We start from the raw sequence: 20860 nt of genomic DNA, 5'->3' as shown, positions 1-20860 counted from the left end.
GGTGACTAATCTCACAAGGAAAATTTTGGATGACTTCTGAAAACAAAGCACTCCGAGTGCCATTTTCATTCTAGCCGGCGGAAGGCAGGGAAGGCAGTTCGTTGGATGACTAATCTCCCAGAATCTGCCCGTGTGTCTCTGCCCTAAGGAAACTGTAGACAAAGACCTGTTTGTGTTCTTTGCTTTCTCAGTGGTTTACACACCATAGTACTGAAACAATTCCTCATAACCTATGGGGGTTATTTATCAAAGTCCGAATTTATCTCATTATTTTCTACTACAAACTCTGATCACTCTGTTTTTACGCTTCTTTATTATTACATTTTCCCGAAAATTTGCTTTGCGGGAAAAAAAATCAGATTTTCACAAATTTTTCAGATTTTCCATCCGATTTTTCACTATTTTTGAATAAATAGGTTTCACAATTCGAGCCTAGCTCCAAAGTTCCCTCTGGGCCTAACTAGAACCATTCAGGTCCACTCAGGATATTATCCCAACAGCTTTACTTAAGGTATACACTAATACAGAGTATTAAATAATAACATATGCATTGTAAAAGCTTGTGACAATGCTGGGAAACATTTACCAACTCATCATGTTACTTTATAACAATTTCTTCACCATGGAGCAGATTCCATGACATTCAGTTATCATCCTTGTATTAATATAGCTATCTGTCCTTCAGGAAAAAATTTCTATAGCAATAGCCTAAAAACATAATATCTATGACCAGTAGGGACATTTTTGATGCCTTTAAAGTTAAGTGTAGACTGAAAGATACATGTATATTTTTTTATAAAGTGTCCCGATGTTTTCAGAAACAGGGTTGTATTATAGAAATAAGTTAGACAGATTTTTTTTTGCAGACGTAAAAACAAATTTTATATTTTAAATGTATTAAAATAATAAAATTCATGTAATCCTATTCTTGCCATTGTTCCATTGCATATAAATGCAACAGCTGTTGTGGTTGTTACTAGGATAGCAAAAAAAATCAAGGTTAACAGTATGCACTTGTTCCAAGATCAGATTCTGTTCAGTTTGGCCATGTGTTGCATGGCACAGGTCATTGTCCCTGACTCCTGGGGGCACATTTACTAAGCTTGAGTGAAGGATTCGAAGTAAAAAATACTTTGAATATCTAAGTTTTTTTTGGGTACTTCGACCATCCAATAGGCTACTATGACCTTCGACTACGACTTCGACTCAAAAGATTCGAACTAAAAATCGTTCGACTATTCCACCATTCGATAGTCGAAGTACTGTATCTTTTAAAAAAACTTTGACTACATATTTCGGTAGCTTAAACCTACCGAGGTACAATGTTAGCCTATGGGGACCTTCCCCATTACTTTTCTAAGGTTTTTTTTTGATCGAAGGAAAATCCTTCGATCGATGGATTAAAATCATTTGAATTGTTCGATTTTTCCTTTGATCGTAGGATTTGCGGTAATTCCTACGAATTCGATATGCAAATTCTTAGGATTTTAACTCGAGGGTCGAATTCGAGGGTTTATTAACCCTCGATATTCGACCCTTAGTAAATGTGCCCCCTGGTGTATATGTATTTTCCTGGTATATAAGAGACTAAAACTGGTCTTTAACTATGTCATAGTAATGTGAATGTATGGTAACAGGTTTTATGGTGCTAGATAGTTCACAGAAAATACAGACAACCAAAGCCACCTATTTTACTTTAGAAGCTATGCAGTAATATGTGGATATGCACAGTACTCTATATATCAATAAGATAATTCAAATAGTGTATGGTAAGGATTACTTTCCTGAATAGAAAACCAGTAGTGAATATGTTAATAGGCTGGCAGTTTACATGCCAGCCACACAAATCTTTAGACCTCTGACAGCATATTTTCCAGTATGGAAATAGCGAACAAACTTTGTGCCAGGAACCATTCAGATTCAAGATGAGATCATTAGCAAACTATGCCCCGTAGCAGCCCAGAGTTAATATACAGAACTGTTTGTCACATTATAAATTGAATGTCAGTTGTCACAAAGCCTTTTTTTATTATTATAATTTGTTGACTGTCTCTTGACTGCTTTATCTTGATAATTCTTTTTTTGCAGATTCTGTGTTTTATAAAGGATATCTTCTCTAACCAAGGAAATGAAAAAAAATTTTTTTCTTTCCTCTTTTCCACCTCTCCCCTCCATTTCCTTCCTCAAGGCTAGATATCACTCTCTCTGTTTCTCGGTTTACTTTGTTATAATTGTATCCCAGTTATTGCCCTCCTTTCCCATGCTTTAAGAAGTCTTTTTAATTACTGTCACTGGGAAAAACCTCAGTACCCAGAGGGAGTTGCATTTTTAGCGGTCACAGTTATGAAACATCCATATTATTCTATGGGACCATACCATATGTTGCATAGTTTTGTAATACCCATATTAAAATGAAGAAGTACTTATCAGTTGTTCTGAAATGCATATTTTAAATCTGTATGATTTACTGCAACACTTCTGTATAATTCCTTTAGCAGTTTTTCTCTTGAGCATTGTCTTGCCACCTTTAATGATCATGCTTGGTGGGCTCAGATCATTTCACAGGAGCAGCACTATTTACTGTGTGTGTGTATGTGTGTGTGTGTGTGTATATAGATATATATTAAATAAAGTACCCCCTATTGTAAAATATAAGGATATTATAAGTCATTGAGGAGTTCCATGACCATATACAAGTACAAGGCCGAAGGCTGAGGTGACTTCTAATATCCTCATATTTTCCAACTGGGGTACTTTATGTATTATAATATACAAGTTTTAGTAAGTCATGTGACAAAAATGACATCACTACTCACCGTTTATAACTGATGATGTCACTACTCACCGTTTATAAGGATATAATTTATACTATGGCTTATATATTCATGGCTTTTGTGTTTTATATATATATATATATATATATATATATATATATATATATATATATATATATATATATATATATATATATATATATATAAATACTTGTAATTTCCGCACACCGCTGAACGAAGCAAAATACCCAGGTGCTACTCAAATAGACAGTATCAATAGTTTTCCAAGGTAGAATGAGTTCACACTGGGATCATTTAAATAGGTTATTTTAAAACCATAATTTTATTTAAGTTAATTAAAAACAGGCCGACGTTTCGGTCCACTTCTAGGACCTTTTTCAAGACCATGAATGTTTAAAATCAACACTTTAAATAGACCAAAGAAAAGGAAGGGAGAGGCACTCGCCCAATCACGTGCACCAGATCGGAGTCAAGTGAAATTAGAGGGGAATATATATATATATATATATATATATATATATATATATATTAAAAAAAACGCACTCCAAGGACTTGATTAGGTGAAAAAAATAAAGTGATTTTTCACCTAATCAAGTCCTTGGAGTGCGTTTTTTGGTAATGTATGTACACGGATTTTGACCAGCACCCAGGTAGCTGATATATATATATATATATATATATATATATATTATATATATATATATATATATATATATATATATATATATATAATGTTCAAAGTCCACTTTGAACATTGTATACTCTGACCAAGCACCCACCTCTGGCTAATAAGGAAGGAGTGCAGGTACTTTGTGAACTTTTATTTATTTATATATATATATATATATATATATATATATATATATATATATATATATATATATATATATATATAAATGTTAATTGAACCTTAGTCACATATATAGCAGAACTTCCCCACACAAGTAAGCGGGGGGGGGGGGGAAGAAATCACATCTAAATAGGAGAGTGAGAGAAAATGGGCCTCATATGATAATGTCTCTGACACAAGCGTTAGAACACTAAGGGGAGGGTATATTGCACCCTTTCTCATTAAAAAAGAACTTTCCCTTTTGTTCTGTAATGTTGAACACTTTGTATCACTTTTTTTCTGCAGCTAGGATATAACTGAAATCAGTTTAGTTTGTTATGTTGCAGGGATCTGCCTCTGCATCTGTTCTCTTAAGAATGACTTTCATATGTAAGGCCATAAATATTTGCAGCAAATAAACTCCATACCATTCTTTATCTCACAACAGTTTCAGCATTTGCTAATGAATGCTTCAGTGATAGCAAATGAGTGGTACATTATGAAAAATAAAGTGAGAATTGTTTTTTTGTTGTCGCAAGATTGTTGCTGAAGCATGGTTTGCAAATACTTTGTGACCATGAAGTATTCTTTGCTGTTATCCGAAGGGGCCACTCTTCTGTCTGTATTTAGATGATAAGAGAGATGCACTGCAGAGCACGTGAGAATAACAGAAGCCAAAGGGATAAAAGAGATGAGGAGCTGAAACATAAAAGTATGATTGGAGAACATGGCACAACAGGATCTATCATTTCAGTTATCTACTTCCTCTCTGCTGTCTTTTCCTTATCGTCTACAGTTTTGTCTCGCAAGCCCATACTTTCTCTTGTACAAACTTTTAGTTTCACCTTCTTCGCTCTCTACTTATCCTTCTTTTCTGTTAGGACTTTCTCCCCATCTTCCTCTCTTTCCTTTCTGATACAAACCTTATGAAGACATCTATAGAAGAAATCTGCTCCAAGGTATTTTAGTTTGCATAGAGGGGACTGAAAGGAAGACTGAGATGTCTCCTTTTAATAATGTCTGTAGCCTTTGAAGCAATACTATTAATTAAAGATTTTAGGAGAGTTTTGTTTTTCTATTGTTGCTTACTGCATGGTTTGCCTAGTAGGATAGTTGTTTAAAGGGGTGGTTCAGCTTTAGTTAACCATAAGTATGTTAGAGAATGGCTAAGCAACTTTTCAAATGACCTTAATTATTTACTTTTTTATTGTTTTAAAATTATTATATTTCTTCTTGCAAATGGGGGTCACTGACCCCACCTAAAAACAAATGCCCTGTAAGGCTATACATATATAAAAATGTATAGTTATTGCTACTTTTTATTACTCATCTGTTTAGGCCCTCTCCTATTCATATTTCAGTCTCTTATTCAAATGAATGCCACTGTATTGGACTTAGGAAGGACTAAGCTGTGTTTTTTTAAGGATTGCTGCAGGACCTGGCCAGAAAAAAAGCTTTTGCAGATTTTTCTCAAAATCTTGTTTTAAAAAATTAAACTGCAGTATTGCTCAGGTTTTTTTTAAAAAAATATTTACTATATTATTTTATCAACAACCATGTATTTCCCATTGGGAAGCATATAGCTATGCAATCCTAAATAGCTAGAAGTAATTTTATAATCCCCATGGGGCAGTTTCTGAGGCACTCTTAAAGTAAATGACTAGTACCAGAACAGGTTTTTTATTAATGATTACTGGCGTAAAGCACAGGTGCTTGGGTTCACATTTGATTTCAGATTTTTTAATTTTTTACTGCTCCACTAAAATAGTGAATGACCAATCAAACTATTTAGCTATAAACTTTATATATTGTGTGTGACTTTAAGGGGGTTATGTATCAAAATCCAAATTTTCCACAATTTAATCTTATCGGGGGAAAAACCTGATAAAAGCAAGCGAAAAACCGAATCATACGATTTTTTTCAGACCTTTTTCCCAAAAAAGTCAGAATTTTCGCAGGTCTGAGATGAAGGATTTTCGGATTCTGACTTTTTCCATCCTCAAGGTATGATAAATCTCGAAAACAAAATTGAGGTTTTTTTCACAAAAAAATCAGATTTTAAAAAAACTTTTTTGCTTGAGTTTTTTGCATTTGGACTTACTAACCCCCTAATTGTCTATAATGAACAATTAACCAGTTAAATGCACCTATTTCAGGAAAGCTAATACATTTTGCTCAAAAGTTATTATTATGGCCACTAGGTGTCCTTCAACACCAGCTATGATGACTTCTCCAGGGTGCTCTGCATAATAAGTGTGCTATCGCTATAAGAAAGTAAATATGTTTTCACTGAACTGGATTCATTTAATTATTCATCATGTATCTGTCTGGGCCAGTGGGTAGTAGGGATAAGGAACTGGTACAAGGAATAGGTAGAACTGGTGTGGTAGGAATGAGGTTAAAGGAACAGTAACGTCAAAAAATAAAAGTGTTTTAAAGTAATGAAAATATAATTCAGTGTTGCCCTGCACTGGTAAAACTGCTGTGTTTACTTAAGAAACACTACTATTGTTTATATAAATAAGCTGCTGTGTAGCAATGGTGGCAGCCATTCAAAGGAGAAAAAGCTCAGGTTACTCAACAGATAGCAAATAAGCTCTGTCTGTTTAATTGTGTTATCTGTTATCCATTAGTTAACCTGTGCCATATAACCGTTTTTCAATTTCTGCCATTGCTCCACAGCAGCTTGTTTATATGAACTATATTTACTAGCAAAGCAAACAGATCAGTTTTACCAGTGCAGGGCAACAGTACATGATATTATCATTACTTTTAAACACTTACATTTTTGGTGTTACTGTTTCTTTAAGCAGAATCCTAGTCGTGTTCAGTCACAGATCTGGGCAGGTGCTGTTGGCCCTGGCATTATTGCAGAAAAATGGTTTAATAGTAACATAATTTTCTGATTGGATTGATTCTCTGTATTATTTATAATGTATGTTATTTGTGATTATTGTGATCACATATAATTTTTTTTTACAAATAATATGAAATTTACAGTTATCAGTGTAACTTTATATATGTATTCTAATGCATTTTTCTCTTAGTGGTTACTCTTTAACCCCAGTGCTGCTGAATTAGACTGTAGAAGCATCATATATTTTATGACCCTTTGCTAGCAAAGAGTTGATAATGCACATTGCATATTTCTAAAGAAAATTATAACGCAGTAAAAGTAAAGGTCACCTTGTTAACAAATCCAATATAAACAAACAGGATTATTTATTATATTTGCACAGAGATATTATCCACAGATGTGGGAAGATTTCCTTTTTATACTTCTGGCAACAGTTGCAGTGACTGCTACAACAGGAAGTACTAGAGTGACTCTTCCTACATTTATTTCACTTGATGAGAAACAACTTAGACATTTTAAGTGAGTTCCCACATGAAAATTTTCCCTTGTTCCAATTTTCCATGAAGCAGAAAAGGCTCTCTTTCAACATGACCTTTTATAGAGCACAAGCACTCTCTGATTTGCTTAATATGTGCTCTGTACAACCTGCATCAGTATTATTTATATATTATTACTGATTTATAAAGCACCAGCATTTTCTGCAAGCCTTATACATCATTAATATTAGTATGATCAGTGTTCTTAAATGAAGTTTGCTGTGTTCATGTGAATATGAATATCCTCAGTATAAATACTTTTAGCATTTAAACCACAAACCTAAATATGTTTTGTTTTATGTAGGGAGGCCTGGAATGTTCAACATACTAGAGATCATATATATGCACTTGCACTGGGTGCAATTGCATAAGCACTAAAGTGCTCAAGGTGCAGAGTGCAGTATATCATGGATGTAATTGCTTCCTGAATGAACACTAAGGGGTATACATAAATAGGTTCTGTATGTTTAAATTAATATGCCAAATTCAGTTGTGAACTGTTGCTAAATTAGCAGGGACTATCCTGGCACCACCGCTGCTGCTCCCCCCTTCCATTTTGCTTACCCTTTTGTGTTGGACGGTGTCGAGGCAGGGTTTACGAAGTTAACAGAGGGGTTCAGGGGGGTCCAGGATGCAATTGCGCTCTCTGCTCTAGAAGAGCCCAATTTCCAGGTTGAAAACCAGAAATTCGGCTTTTAAAGTTACCAGAAGCTGCATTTTTGCTGCTCCTGGTAACTAATCACTGTGCTTGGAGGAGATATTTAGGGATTCCAAATGATCTGCTAAACCTCCCCCTAGTGGACCAGTTATGTGATGTTATTTGATTAAAGGAATATGAAGATCCATTAAACCCTTGACATGTAAAGCCAAAATTAAATTAAATAAGATTAAAGGGCAAATTTACTTAGGGTCGAATATCGAGGGTTAATTAACCCTCGATATTCGACAGTCGAAGTTAAATCCTTCGACTTCGAGTATCGAAGTCGAAGGATTTATCGCTATTCGTTCGAATGATTAAATCCTTAGAATCGTTCGATTCGAAGGATTTTAATCCATCAATCAAAGTTTTTTCTTTGACCTAAAAAAGCTACCAAAGCCTATGGGGACTTTCCCCATAGGCTAACATTGACTTTGGTAGCTTTTAGGTGGCGAACTAGGGGGTCAAAGTTTTTTCTTAAAGAGACAATACTTCGACTATTGAATGGTCGAATAGTCGAACGATTTTTAGTTCGAATCGTTCGATTCGAAGGTCGAAGTAGCCCATTCGATGGTCGAAGTAGCCAAAAAAACATTTGAAATTCGAACTATTTTTCCTCTATTCCTTCACTTGAGCTAAGTAAATGGGCCCCTAAAAGTATCACCATTAACCACCCAATGTATGTGTTGGGATGCAGTGTGCTAAAACCACACAAAAGGTGAATAAGTGCCTTTCGGTAATTAAATTGCCTAAGCTATATTAATTTTTATAGCCATGAGCCTTTGGTTAGATTTAAATGAATAAACAAACTCTTAATCAGTCCCTCTAGCTTTAACAAATGAATGGAATGTATTTCTCCCTTTCTGCTTCCTAATTATCCCCATGGCAGAATTAGACAGACAATATTTCAAAGGGTAATAATAAAGTGTGTCAAACTTCTGAGAAAGTAGCCACACACTGGTGGACAATGCATGCAACAATAACAGGAAACCTCTGAGGGTGGAAACCATAAACGGCACACATCCCAGAATGCACTGCACTTCCTGATTAGCTCAGTTTTCCCAGACACACTTAGAGTAACCTTGAAAATATCCCACAGGAATAGCACATCCCTATCAAATTATCCAAAGTTAATGACTAGTGTTTGACAAAGTACCATGTCTAATCCCATCATTAAAATAATTTGAGCTCAATAGCTTCTCAGTTTGTGTTAGTTATGTTGCATTCTGAGCAGGGGAGTTGGTGTGTGATCTCTGATTGTTATTCCCTCTGTAGTGAATTATTTGGCTTGGTGCTATGCACACAATTTAATATAGGCACTTAAAGACACAAACAAGCTGAATGGGGATAAAATACAGAGGTCCATAATGCACATATATATATGTCCGTGTTATATGAATAAAATTATAACGATAATGAGTCCAAATTCTTCTATTCATATTATCAGAAAAGCATGCTTCTCAGTCCAGTAGTTTATTCTGTTCTAAAAAAAAAAGACTGCAGTAGGAGATTGTAGCTGATTGGGTAAAGGAAAAATAAATCCTTAGTAAATTGAGCCAAATCACAGAAAAAACAGCTAACTGTGGCTTTCTGCAATTTCAGCATATTTGTGATTTTGCTGCAGTGTTTTGGGTTTTCTCTGTGAGGTTAAACAACCAATGCTTTCCTGTTATAAACTAATTTTATTAAAGAAAATTGTATCATGTTAACCATGATTCTCCTTTTCTGGACAATTTATAGAATCCAACTTGCATACTCTCCACTACTATACGACCTGGTGCTTTGTCAGGTTTGGAATCAGAAAAAATCACAGCAGAGTGGAATCACCCCTGCATGTTTATTGCATCATCATGCAATTTTGGCACACTCCCTGTGCTTGAGAATATGACATGCCCTGAAACAATGCATGATGATGCAGTAAACACATAGGAATGATTCCCAGTTTCACTCATGCACTTTTTCTTTCCTGGACAACTCCATGTCAGCACTCTGCTCCAAAATCTTTAAAAGAGTAATCCCACCCAATCCCCTGCACCTCTGGTGTCTAGCAATAAACTTCCTTTTCTGAAAGAAAACCTGGATCACAACTACCAGCATTATAACAGATAAACCAAAGACTGAAAAAGAATAATTAAATGAACAGAAAATAATAAGAAATTTTTATTTTATACCTAGAAAACTTATGGGCGAGATTCGGGTTGAGGAGAATTTTGTTTTCTCCTAATTCAGTTCCAGTTTTCCCTATAGGTATCAGTAGAGTTTTCATGTGATAAACAGTAAGCTAAGTCTTTCTACTCTAATTGAATCTATTCCATTGTATTCTGCATGATAGGTTACATAACAAGGTGAGAGAGAAATTAGAGGCTCCCGTTAATAAGACTACTGTTTTGGTAGAGAACCATTTTCAAATGCTATCTTTATAAAATGATTTGAATGAAATACTTGTAAGGCTGATGTTTAGTGCACACCCTGTGATGAACAGGGAGACTCCCAATAGCTTATAGACATGACATCATGAAATGATATCACTAATTATTTCCTGACAGGAAAGAGGCCAAACCTTCAGCATTAGCTATATATGACTTACACACTCTTATCATAGTTTATTTTTAATAATAAAGCAGGAAATACAGAACATCATCATGTAAACAAGTACAAAATGCTTTAAAATTATTCAGATGAAGATGGAGCTTCACGGATGCTAGATTAAGAATTTGGTAGCTGTATAATACAATTTGCTGAATAATATTTATTATGAGTGTCAGTTACAGTACAATGGGGCCTGTTTTGCAAAAGTCTTTGCATCTTTTAATGCTTTTAATTCTTCATGGAAAGCCAATATTCCAGTGTCATTTTATATATTCCAGATATCTTCAGATCTCATCAGTTCATGGTTATTATTTATTGTTATATTGTAGATGTAATATATTTCATTAGGTATATATACACAGGATTATAACAAACAGACATGAAACTGGTATTCAGTACAAAAACACAGATGCTGGGATTTATTCCATTCATAAATCTGCTAGCTGCATTGGAACACACCTCTTTAGAGAATGTAGCATTTCTAAAGATTCCAACCTGGTGATTAGAAACAATGTCATCTCTATAAATATTATTAACTGAAAAGGTAACTGCTGTTCATTGTAGTTTAAAAAAATTATTTTCACCGAACAAAAAACATATTTTCAAGCAAAGCATGGTACAATATAAACAAAGCATATGGTAATATTAATAATACCGGTAATTGTAATATTTGTATCTACCAGGATAATAATTTCATCTACCAGGAAAATGCAAAATCATGCAGTAAGAAACTGTCCCCACTAATCCCATGTAGTAAATATTTCTGACTCATCTGGGGGTAGTGTACAGTGAGTGGACAGATGAAAACCGGGCAGATTTATTGTATAATATTTGTTGTGTGCTCAGCACAAACTAGGTTTGTAACACGGCCATTCAAACTTTCTGCCTTGTTTGTGTTTGAGCTTTAGTTGCGTAGACCTTTGACTTGTACTGGCGCTGTTCCACTATCACAGATTATATATTATTATATACTATTTTATGCTCATTCATGGGAGACTTTTCCAGGATATGTATCCCAAAAGTCAAATGAAAGCAACAATTTAGCCATCCTTAGATCAGTGTGTGGACAGTTTCAATGTAATCAGTGGCCTTACACACATAATAAACCATATTTTCAGCCAGCCCAATGGAATATTATATCTGCAGAAGGAACTGTCTGCCCGTAGCCGGCCATTGGATAACCCTATACATTTTAGCTGGGGTAATTATTTTTACAATGCATAGATTACAACTTTATGATACATTTTGGGGCAAATTTACTTATGGTCGAATATCGAGGGTTAATTAACGCTCGATATTCGACTGTCAAAGTTAAATCCTTCGACTTCGAATATCGAAGTCGAAGGATTTAGCGCTATTTGTTCGAACGATTCTAAGGATTTTAATCCATCGTTCGAACGATTTTTTTTCGACCAAAAAAAGATTGCAAAGCCTATGGGGACCTTCCCCATAGGCTAATATTGACTTCGGTAGGTTTTAGGTGGCGAACTAGGGGGTCGAAGTTTTTTTTTAAAGAGACAGTACTTCGACTATCGAATGGTCGAATAGTCGAACGATTTTTAGTTCAAATCGTTCGATTTGAAGTCGTAGTTGAAGGTCGAAGTAGCCCATTCGATGGTTTAAGTATCTAAAAAAAAACATTCGAAATTCGAAGTTTTTTTTATTCTATTCCTTCACTCGAGCTAAGTAAATGGGCCCCGTAGAGTATAACAGTATTTATGTTACTTATGTATAATATACTGCCAAATAAAATAATCATGTTTAATCAATGCATAATTATGTTGTTGGTACTTCTTATAGGCAAACAGGTGAAAAGGGCATTGTAGCTAAATTGTTATATAATTTTGTCTTTCAGACTGGAGCAGGATATTGGACAACTGGAGAGTGAGGAATCACTCATATCTGCTAAAGAGCAAATCCTCAGAGAAAAACTAAAAGAAACAGCAATATCTTTTGAAGATGTGCAAAAGGTAATGTTGGCATTGTGGGTTAAAATCATGGTAATTGGAAGTCAAACACCATGGTATTGGAAAATACAAAGCAGAGACAACCACCGCTAAGTGAATTAAAAATATGTATTTTTTAATTGCATTTTATAACCATTGACCTGCACATTACACAATGTACAATAACATTCATGAGGTCATTTACATAGTTATAATGTCACTTACTTATGAGTGGCTAGACTCTGATGGGACTGCATGCATGATGATAGGCTAAGGCAGAAAACAAGCTGATCACTGCTATGTGTCATGAGTAAGCTTGGAACTATATGGCCAGTCTGGGTTATTTGACCAACTGTCCCCTGACAAACAGTTACCACTATGCAGCCACCTCTAAAAAGGCACAATGAAAGTATCAATGCAAATCCCTGGCACCCTTGCCTTATATATTATATTATTATATTCTGTGAAAGTGCATACATTTTAAAAACAGTGTCTACGTTTATTGTAAACCCTGTATGATGGTCCAAGTTATTTGCTGCTAGTCATATATCCAGAGCTGTCACCTCTCTGCATTTCGTCTCTTGAACAATTAATCAGTCCAGTTAGGCTAATCCATCCTCCAAGACCTACATAGCAGTTGGGTGCTACTACAGGTATGGGACCTATTGTCCAGAATGTTGGGGCCCTGTAATTTGGAACTTCATACCTTAAATCTACTAGAAAATAATGTAACCATTAAATAAACACAGTAGGCTGGCTTTATTTCCAACTTTGGATCAAGCAAAAGGTTGTATTATTACAGAGAAAAAGGAAATACTTTTTAGAAATTTGGATATTTACATAAAATGAAGTCTATGTGAGACATCCTTTTCGTAAATTGGAGCTTTCTGGATAATAGGTTTCCAGATACCAGATCCCATACCTGTACTACTATTAAAAAATCACAGTGCATAGCATTTTTCCCCTCTCACATTATGATTAATTTTTAGATGGATTTTGTACAAAGATATTCATGCCTATAGCATAAAAATAGTAATACCTTTTTTGTTTCTTTTTGCAGAGTTTGTCAAACCAGGAGACAGGTAGGATTTTTTTTAAATATGTATACTATTAAGATGTTATGCTATAAGATTAAGGGGCTAATTTATTAATTCTTGAGCCTCTGGACTTGAGTATTCTGTTCCTAAAACCACGCCTGAGTTTCTAAAGTCACGCATGTATCATTCATGCTGCAGGTTTTTTGAAAAAACGAAATTGATTAGCACCTAAAAGCTACCAAGCTTTTTAGTTATTTTTTGGGGTAAAACAATTAGCAACAAGCTGAGGTTTTCAGATACAGAAACCATGTGAGTTTCTAAATTCACGCATGTATCGTTCATGCTGCAGGTTTTTTGAAAAAACTAAATTGATTAGCACCTAAAAGCTACCAAGCTTTTTAGTTATTTTTTGGGGTAAAACAATAAGCAGCAAGCTGAGGTTTTCAGATACAGAAACCATGTGTGAATTTAGGAACTCACATGTGGTTTTAGGAACCGAATGCTCAAGTTTAGAGGAACAAACATTAATAAATCAGGTACTTTTTATCATCTCTAACAGAAAACTGAAAGCTTTCAGTACATGTTGCAAAGTAAAATTATCCCTTAGAATTTGTTTGTGTGTCTGTAGGACAAAACATTGTAGAGAAGGAATCTACAGGGTTCATATAGCATCTTTTAAAATGACTCATCATGTAGGCAATAAAAAAATATTACATGGTGTCTGATTTACATTTTGGCTAAAAAGAATCGTTACTTGATTAGCATAGAAGAGTGTCCCTTTTACATAATGGAAGATGATGTGCAGATCTGTGCCAGGTGTGTCAATCTGTTGCCTGCCTAGGATTGGTTGCTTGTACTTGTACTTGTGAACAGCCTAGGAAAACAGCTGGGGGAAATAGAATTGCTAGTAATACAGTCTTTGAGTTATCCAGGTTCAGAGTATAATACTTTAGCTAAATGCCCTCAAATATGTTTCTGGTTTGGTGCAGATAATCTAGCAACTTCATTGAAAGGGAACATTATAGTTGATGAAAGAAATTTATTTCAGTTTGCCCATAGACCCAGAGGTAAAGGTTCCCATCAAATTGAATATGCCTCCTTGTTCATATTTCATTTTCTAGAAAGTATTAAACATTTGAAACAGAGGGTGAATGTTTCATTCCTGTAAACAACAATATTTTGTCAACCAACTGACTTTTTACATTTTAATGGTTCCTTGTCCTTATTATTAAATAATGACATGTGTGAAATTCATGATGAATGCAGCCTGAAGAGAATTTGGACCCGTTCCCTCCTACCTCAGCTAGTCTATTTAGCACCGCTCACAAGGCAATGAATCTGCATTTTGTTGCCATCCAGTTACAGAGAGAGCTGTAATTCCCATTGTTTAGGAAAATTGACACACTGCTATGGCTTTCTCACTATACAATGCTGCTGCTAACCAAACACTCTGCTCTTTTCTAAAACCAGATGCTGTGAACTACATTTACTCTCAGATCCCTGACCTTGCATCCTTCAACTTGCAAAATACAGAAACATCACTTTCTGGTGAGGGAACGGCAAGGGTAGCTGGTAAGTATATTAGACTATTACATAAAGAGTAAAGTTGCATTCTGTGATAAACTTGGAATTTTTAAGTTGCTAGTGTTATAATATCATGTTTGTTTCCTGGATTTCTATTGTAGAAAGGAGGAATGTTGTTTACATTTGCTTTTGTTGTTGCAGCTGGTATGCTAAGTTACTGACCTTTCTTAACCACTTCCACTTTAAAAGTGATTGAAATCCCTTAAGTCACTTTAGAAAAAATAAAGAGTATATAGGAGATAAAACTATATACCCAAACCAAAAAATCAAGTTGCAATGTAGTGTCATAACAACACCGTTGCTCATTAATTGCTGATGGGTTTCCAATGGATAAATGAAAAAAAAACCTACACTCTATATCTAATTTATGGTAACCCATCTAAGGTCAAGGTGGATATCTGAATCAGGCTGGTTAAACACTGGTAAATACAAGTTACTGCCTGTCCAAGGATCAGTTTTCTGCAGTGGTTTAACACAATTTCATAAAATTAACTTTGAGAGATCATCTGTTTTTCGCTCTGAGGCCTTCATTTTACAAACTATAAGTGTACTGTATAATGTAGCCTTTTTTGTGTATTTACACAGGCAGAAGATATATTATGCAAAAGATCATATTATATCATATTAAAACAGTCAATGCACAAGCTGATTACTGAACGGAAAGAATCATGGTATTGCCAAATTACATCATCTGTATGTTGCAAATATAAACTTCTTAATAATATTATTAATCAATCAAGTGATAGGCCACTGATTTAATATGTATGGAATGTCCTCTGCTATCCAGCTCTACAAAAGTTAACCCCTTTAAATACTTAGCTGCCTGATCCAGTACATGTACATGTGCAGCAGCACATTTTCCCTGTATTTGCCTTTTATTCTTTCTGTCTCAAAGTGAGTGTGACCTGGTAAGGGGTACAGTAGGAGCAGTGCATATCCAGAGTTCATAATAAGGGCATCCTGGTTCTTATTTTTCACATTTCAAATGAAAAGCACAATACCAGTTATAACATGAAAGGGCTCTGTGTTTGTAGAAAAGGAATGCAAGGCACTTGCATTCTTTTTTTCTCCCCATCTTTCTACTGTGTTCTACCAAATTACTGAATTAATCCATTTTCTCTCTTGTTGGAAGATCTATAGATTTCCATTGCCTTGATTTACTAGGCCAGGTCTTTGCATCGTGAAGCACATTAAACATATGTCACATTCCAAAGGATTATTATGAGCTCCATAGAGTAGAATCTTATTATACTACAGGTATGGGACCTGTTATCCAGAATATTCAAGACCTGGAGCTTTCTCAGATAATGGATCATCCAGTAATTTGGATCGTCATACACTAAGTGGGTTATTTATTAAAAGTAGTTTTTTTTGGAATATTTTTTGAGATTTATTATGCCCCAAAGCCACTAAAAGTCCGAATCCAAACTACAGTTAAAACCTGTCGAATTCATATAAAAGTCAATGCGGAGGTCCCTTTAACCATTTGAAGATGTTTTTTTAGCTTCATGATTTTCAGGTGTTTTACACTTGTTTTCGCTCGAAAACTCCATACATTTGAGGTATTTCAGGTTTTTAGCCTATAAACCGGATTAATTCGAAGTATTCAAGTTTTTTTCCATTTGCATTCAATCAAGTTTTGTACATTCGGATTTTTTCATAAATAACCAAACATTTGAGTTTGTTTCAATTGTAAGTTTATTCAAGGTAGAAAAAAACCTCATAAACCTCACAAACATAAATTTCGATATTTGAATTTTCAAATTTTTTTCAAATTCAAATCGAATTTGGACTATTCCCTAGTCGAGGTACACAAAAATAGCTCAAAATTTGAATTTTTTTAATTCGAAAATTCACCTTGACCTTTGATAAATTTGCCCCTAAATAAAACAAATAGGCTGGTTTTGATTCCAATAATGATTCGTTATATCTTAATTTGGATCAAGTACAAGGTACTGTTTTATTATTACAGAAATAAGGGCAACCATTTTTAAAAACATGTATTATTTGGATAAAATGGAATCAATGAGAGACAGTCTTTCCGTAATTCTGAGTTTTCTGGTTAACTGGTTTCTGGATCACGGATCTCCTACCTGTACTACCTAAAATATTGCATCTTTCTCCATTTATAGTTGTCTACAGAGTCTTAAAATATGCTAGCTTGCTTTGTAAATTACAAATAAGAAGAGATATAAGGGCATCTGTAATACATACATGTTTTTGTACACATTTCTGTAATAAACCCTGATGTATACATGTCTTTCCCCTACAACAGTAGTATAGCACTGTAACTTGGTGTCTCACTAGTGTCTTTACAACATAAATGTGTAACAGCACACATCTGATTTGTGTCAGTTTCAGCCACTATTTCAATGGATATTGCTCACATACTTTATTGTGCAAATGGCTTTAACAATTCCTAATCCTGCTTTGAAAGCTCTAATACAATATACTTACCTGTAATTGTTTTGTATGGTTGGTGTACAATTATTTCTGTCTGCCAATTAACAATTCACTTGCTTTTTATGTTATAACATGCACTTCCTCTCTTGTTTCTGTTCAAGCCTTATACGCCATGGAAATTAATGTGGAGAAAGACAGAAATACAGGCGAGACCAAGATTGTCTCTGCATCAGCCCTTGACCCAGAGGGGGTTCAACAAAGAGGAGTAAAGGTCTATGATGATGGTAACAAAGTAGTCTATGAGGTTCACCATGCTGGTGGTGTGGTAGAGAATGGCATACATAAATTGAGTGCAAGGGATGTAGATGAGCTTATACAAAAATCACAATCAAACTTGATAGGAGGGCAAGAAAAAGAATGTTTGCCAGAAAGGACTGTTACAATTGAGGGAAATCCTAGTCATGTAAAAGAACAAATGCACTTTAAGGAAGCAAAATTAGAATTGGTACACAAATCAATCAAAGGAGTTCCTGTAAAACATGGACAGTATGATAGAAGCAGTGAAAATACAGGTAAAGATGCAACATTAGACCAACCCATAACAATGATCTTCATGGGCTACCAAAATATTGATGATGAAGACGAGACAAAAAAAGTGTTGGGCTATGATGACACCATCAAAGCAGAACTTGTTCTCATTGATGAAGATGATGAGAAGTCTTTGAGGGAGAAGACAGTTACTGATGTGTCTACTATGGATGGAAATGCAGCAGAACTGGTCTCTGGGAAACTACTTACAGAGACCACCGAGCCCTCTTCACCAGAGGGCAAAGAAGAAAGCCTTGCTACTGAACCTATAGCAGGTACCGAAAAGAAAGCCCGCTGTAAATGCTGTGTTGTTATGTAATCATTAGTCTGGTGTAGGCACAAGGAGCACAGGCACTGCCAACTTTGTACAATACTGTTAACTGGAAGCAAACACCCACATTGCCTTGATGTTAGCTTACGTTTGTCTTTGATAAAAGTTTGTGACAAACATATTTTCTGTACTTTTCCTATAGGAATATTGTTGAAGTGATGGGTGAATAGAAGACTAGTTAAACCCTCAGATTTTCTGATGCTTTTACAGATGACACAATGCTTAAAACAATTACTCCCTGCCCATTGTCAAGCAGGTCTGGGGTTAACATATTATTTCAGTTCACAACACCTTACTGTCACATACTTGTTCTGAATATCTACTGGATTTTGATTTTTATATCTATATTGAAATCTGACAACCCATAATAACTGTACTATCCTGGATTTAGTGAAAGCCAGAAGAGTGGAGGTTCCTGGGCTCTGTTGCGTAACCATACACAATATGCCTTCTAGCATAAAAATATTTATGCTTGGTTTTCAGTGATAATAGATATAGTTTGTGGTAGTTTTGCCTGAGCAGTATAGTCCCCAATGAAGGGCTTGAATTTCGGGTTCCCTACATTCTTTTGTTTTTAAATGTGCTATTTTTGGTTGAAGTTAATAGGAAATATTCTGCCTTAAGTCTTCCAGTTCACAGTATTGTTTATTTATAGCCAGTCATATCATACTGGAATGAGTAGAGTATGAAAGCAGTCAGGACCAAACTATCTCCAGCAACAGCTAAGGTATCTAGTTCTGCTAAATAGCAATGGAATTGACCCACACAATTATTTAAACCCAAATTAGAAATACTTAAGAAAATTCTTTGCGTGGAATCACATTTATACTTTATTTCAGGAAAACCTGTTTTTTTCATGTCAGTTATTGGAGGCACAATTTGAGATACGCTAGTGAAGAAATGCTATGTGTCTCATTAGCCTAAATCTACAGGGTGACTATGAGTGGCGATAAGGAGGGCCCTTGCCTGAGAGGCAGAGAATGAAAATGACTCAGTGGTCATTGGCGCTTGAGGCATAGAGGTGGGGCAGGCAATATATGAAGCTTTTTATGTCCCAATTTTTCTTGATGAAGCTCAACATTGCTGTTAATTTGACTATATTTTTTACACATTGTTAGCTTCATTAAATAGTAATTTGCAATCTTTAAATTCTGTTTAATGTAAACACCAATAAACATTTGGTTAATCTCAGTAAATCTGGTACTTAAAATAAACATGCATTTTGCAAACGTAAAATGATAGGTATATATAAATAATAATACACAAATCAGAAAATATTAGGGCCTTCATTATCAAAATCAGAATTTTTCTTACCCTTCAAATAAAAAAAAAAGTTCAACCAAACTAGAATCCATGATTGGACCTTATTTATTATTAAAAAAAGCACAATTTAATCATATCTGGAACAAACACAAAAAAAAATCGAGTGAAAATCTAAATCACTCATTTTTTTGGGCTTTTTCCTATGAAGACTGAATTTTTCTGAAATTTTTTGCTAATTTTTGCTAATTCCATCGCAGACCACAGAAACTTCCAAATAGGATAGGGACCTCTCCCATTGACTTATATACAACCTCGGTAGGTCTGAGATGGTGGATTTTCGGATTTGGACTTTTTGCATCCTTGGGGTATTATAAATCTAGAAAAATTTGAGTTTTTTTGGACTAAAAATTCAGATTTTATAGTCATATAGTATTTTATTTGGCATTCAGACTTTAATAAATAACCCCCTTAATGTAGTGTATTCTAACACACTTGTTTTTCTAACAGTAGCTTTTCTATTTAGCAAGGAAGAAACTAATCTTCTTTCAGGTTTTTACTCCAGAAACTTTACATATACCTGTAAGTCTTCAAGTGCAGCTTTGGAACTCTTATTCAGTAATCTGATTTTTTTTTTCATTGTATGTGGTGATTTTTTCATTTTATTATGCTGGTGTTTTCGTTAATATTCATAATAGTTTTTATATCTTATTTTGAATATGTGTATTTTTTATCTTTTAATAAGTGTGTTTACAGTGAGAGAGAATAAGGAACTCATAGGAACTGCCTGGTATCTGATTATTAAAGTCAATATTCACCTTATAATTATATTTTTATTTGCTGCAGACAGTGATATTCTCAGATATTTTACAATTGTTCTTTATTTTTCAATTTCTGCAACTGACATATAAACATTTTCTTGGAGTTAAGATCCTTTTAATAAATAACCCCCTTAGTCTGAAGATGAAACTAGACATGTAGCTTATTTTTTTTTTTTTTTATAGTTTTTGTAATATTTGCATTCCTCTACCAGCTTTAAAATGAGTGTCACTGACCCCTTCTGAAAACTCTGTAAGGCTACAAATTTATTGATATAGATACTTTTTATTACTCATCTTTTTATTTAGATCCTCTCCTATTCATATTCCAGTCTCTTATTCAACTCAGTGCATAGTTGCTAGGGCCATTTGGACCCTAGCAACCAGATTGCTGAAATTGCCAACTGGAGAGCTGCTGAATAAAAAGCTAAATCATTCAAAATCCACTAATTATAAAAAAAAATGAAAACCAATTGCAAAGTGTCTCAGAATATCACTCTCTACATTGCTCTAAAAGTTAACTCAAAGGGGACAACCCTTTTAATTCTGTCAGTTTGAAAAATATAACTTTAACAAAATATACAGTGTAA

The 20860-nt window shown here is 34.6% G+C and overlaps 1 protein-coding gene across 6 annotated transcripts in view; it reads left to right on the top strand.

The window, feature by feature from the left end:
- Positions 1–20860, top strand: part of palm2akap2.L (PALM2 and AKAP2 fusion L homeolog) — a 155506-nt gene that overhangs the window by 56350 nt on the left and 78296 nt on the right. For 2 of the 6 annotated variants that reach the window (XM_041585240.1, XM_041585211.1), the window contains exons 4-7: positions 12159–12273; positions 13310–13331; positions 14757–14858; positions 17435–18136. In XM_041585240.1, coding sequence (XP_041441174.1) covers positions 12159–12273; positions 13310–13331; positions 14757–14858; positions 17435–18136 — 941 coding nt within the window. Of the gene's footprint in view, positions 1–12158; positions 12274–13309; positions 13332–14756; positions 14859–17434; positions 19559–20860 lie in introns of those variants that run through there. The other 4 variants (XM_041585289.1, NM_001371546.1, XM_041585272.1 and 1 more) reach the window with 3 other exon arrangements.

The sequence above is a fragment of the Xenopus laevis genome, chromosome 1L (genome assembly GCF_017654675.1).
Source record: "Xenopus laevis strain J_2021 chromosome 1L, Xenopus_laevis_v10.1, whole genome shotgun sequence".
Taxonomy (NCBI): domain Eukaryota; kingdom Metazoa; phylum Chordata; class Amphibia; order Anura; family Pipidae; genus Xenopus; species Xenopus laevis.
The sequence above is the reverse complement of the archived record's forward strand: the minus strand, read 5'-3'. Positions and strand labels throughout refer to the sequence as shown.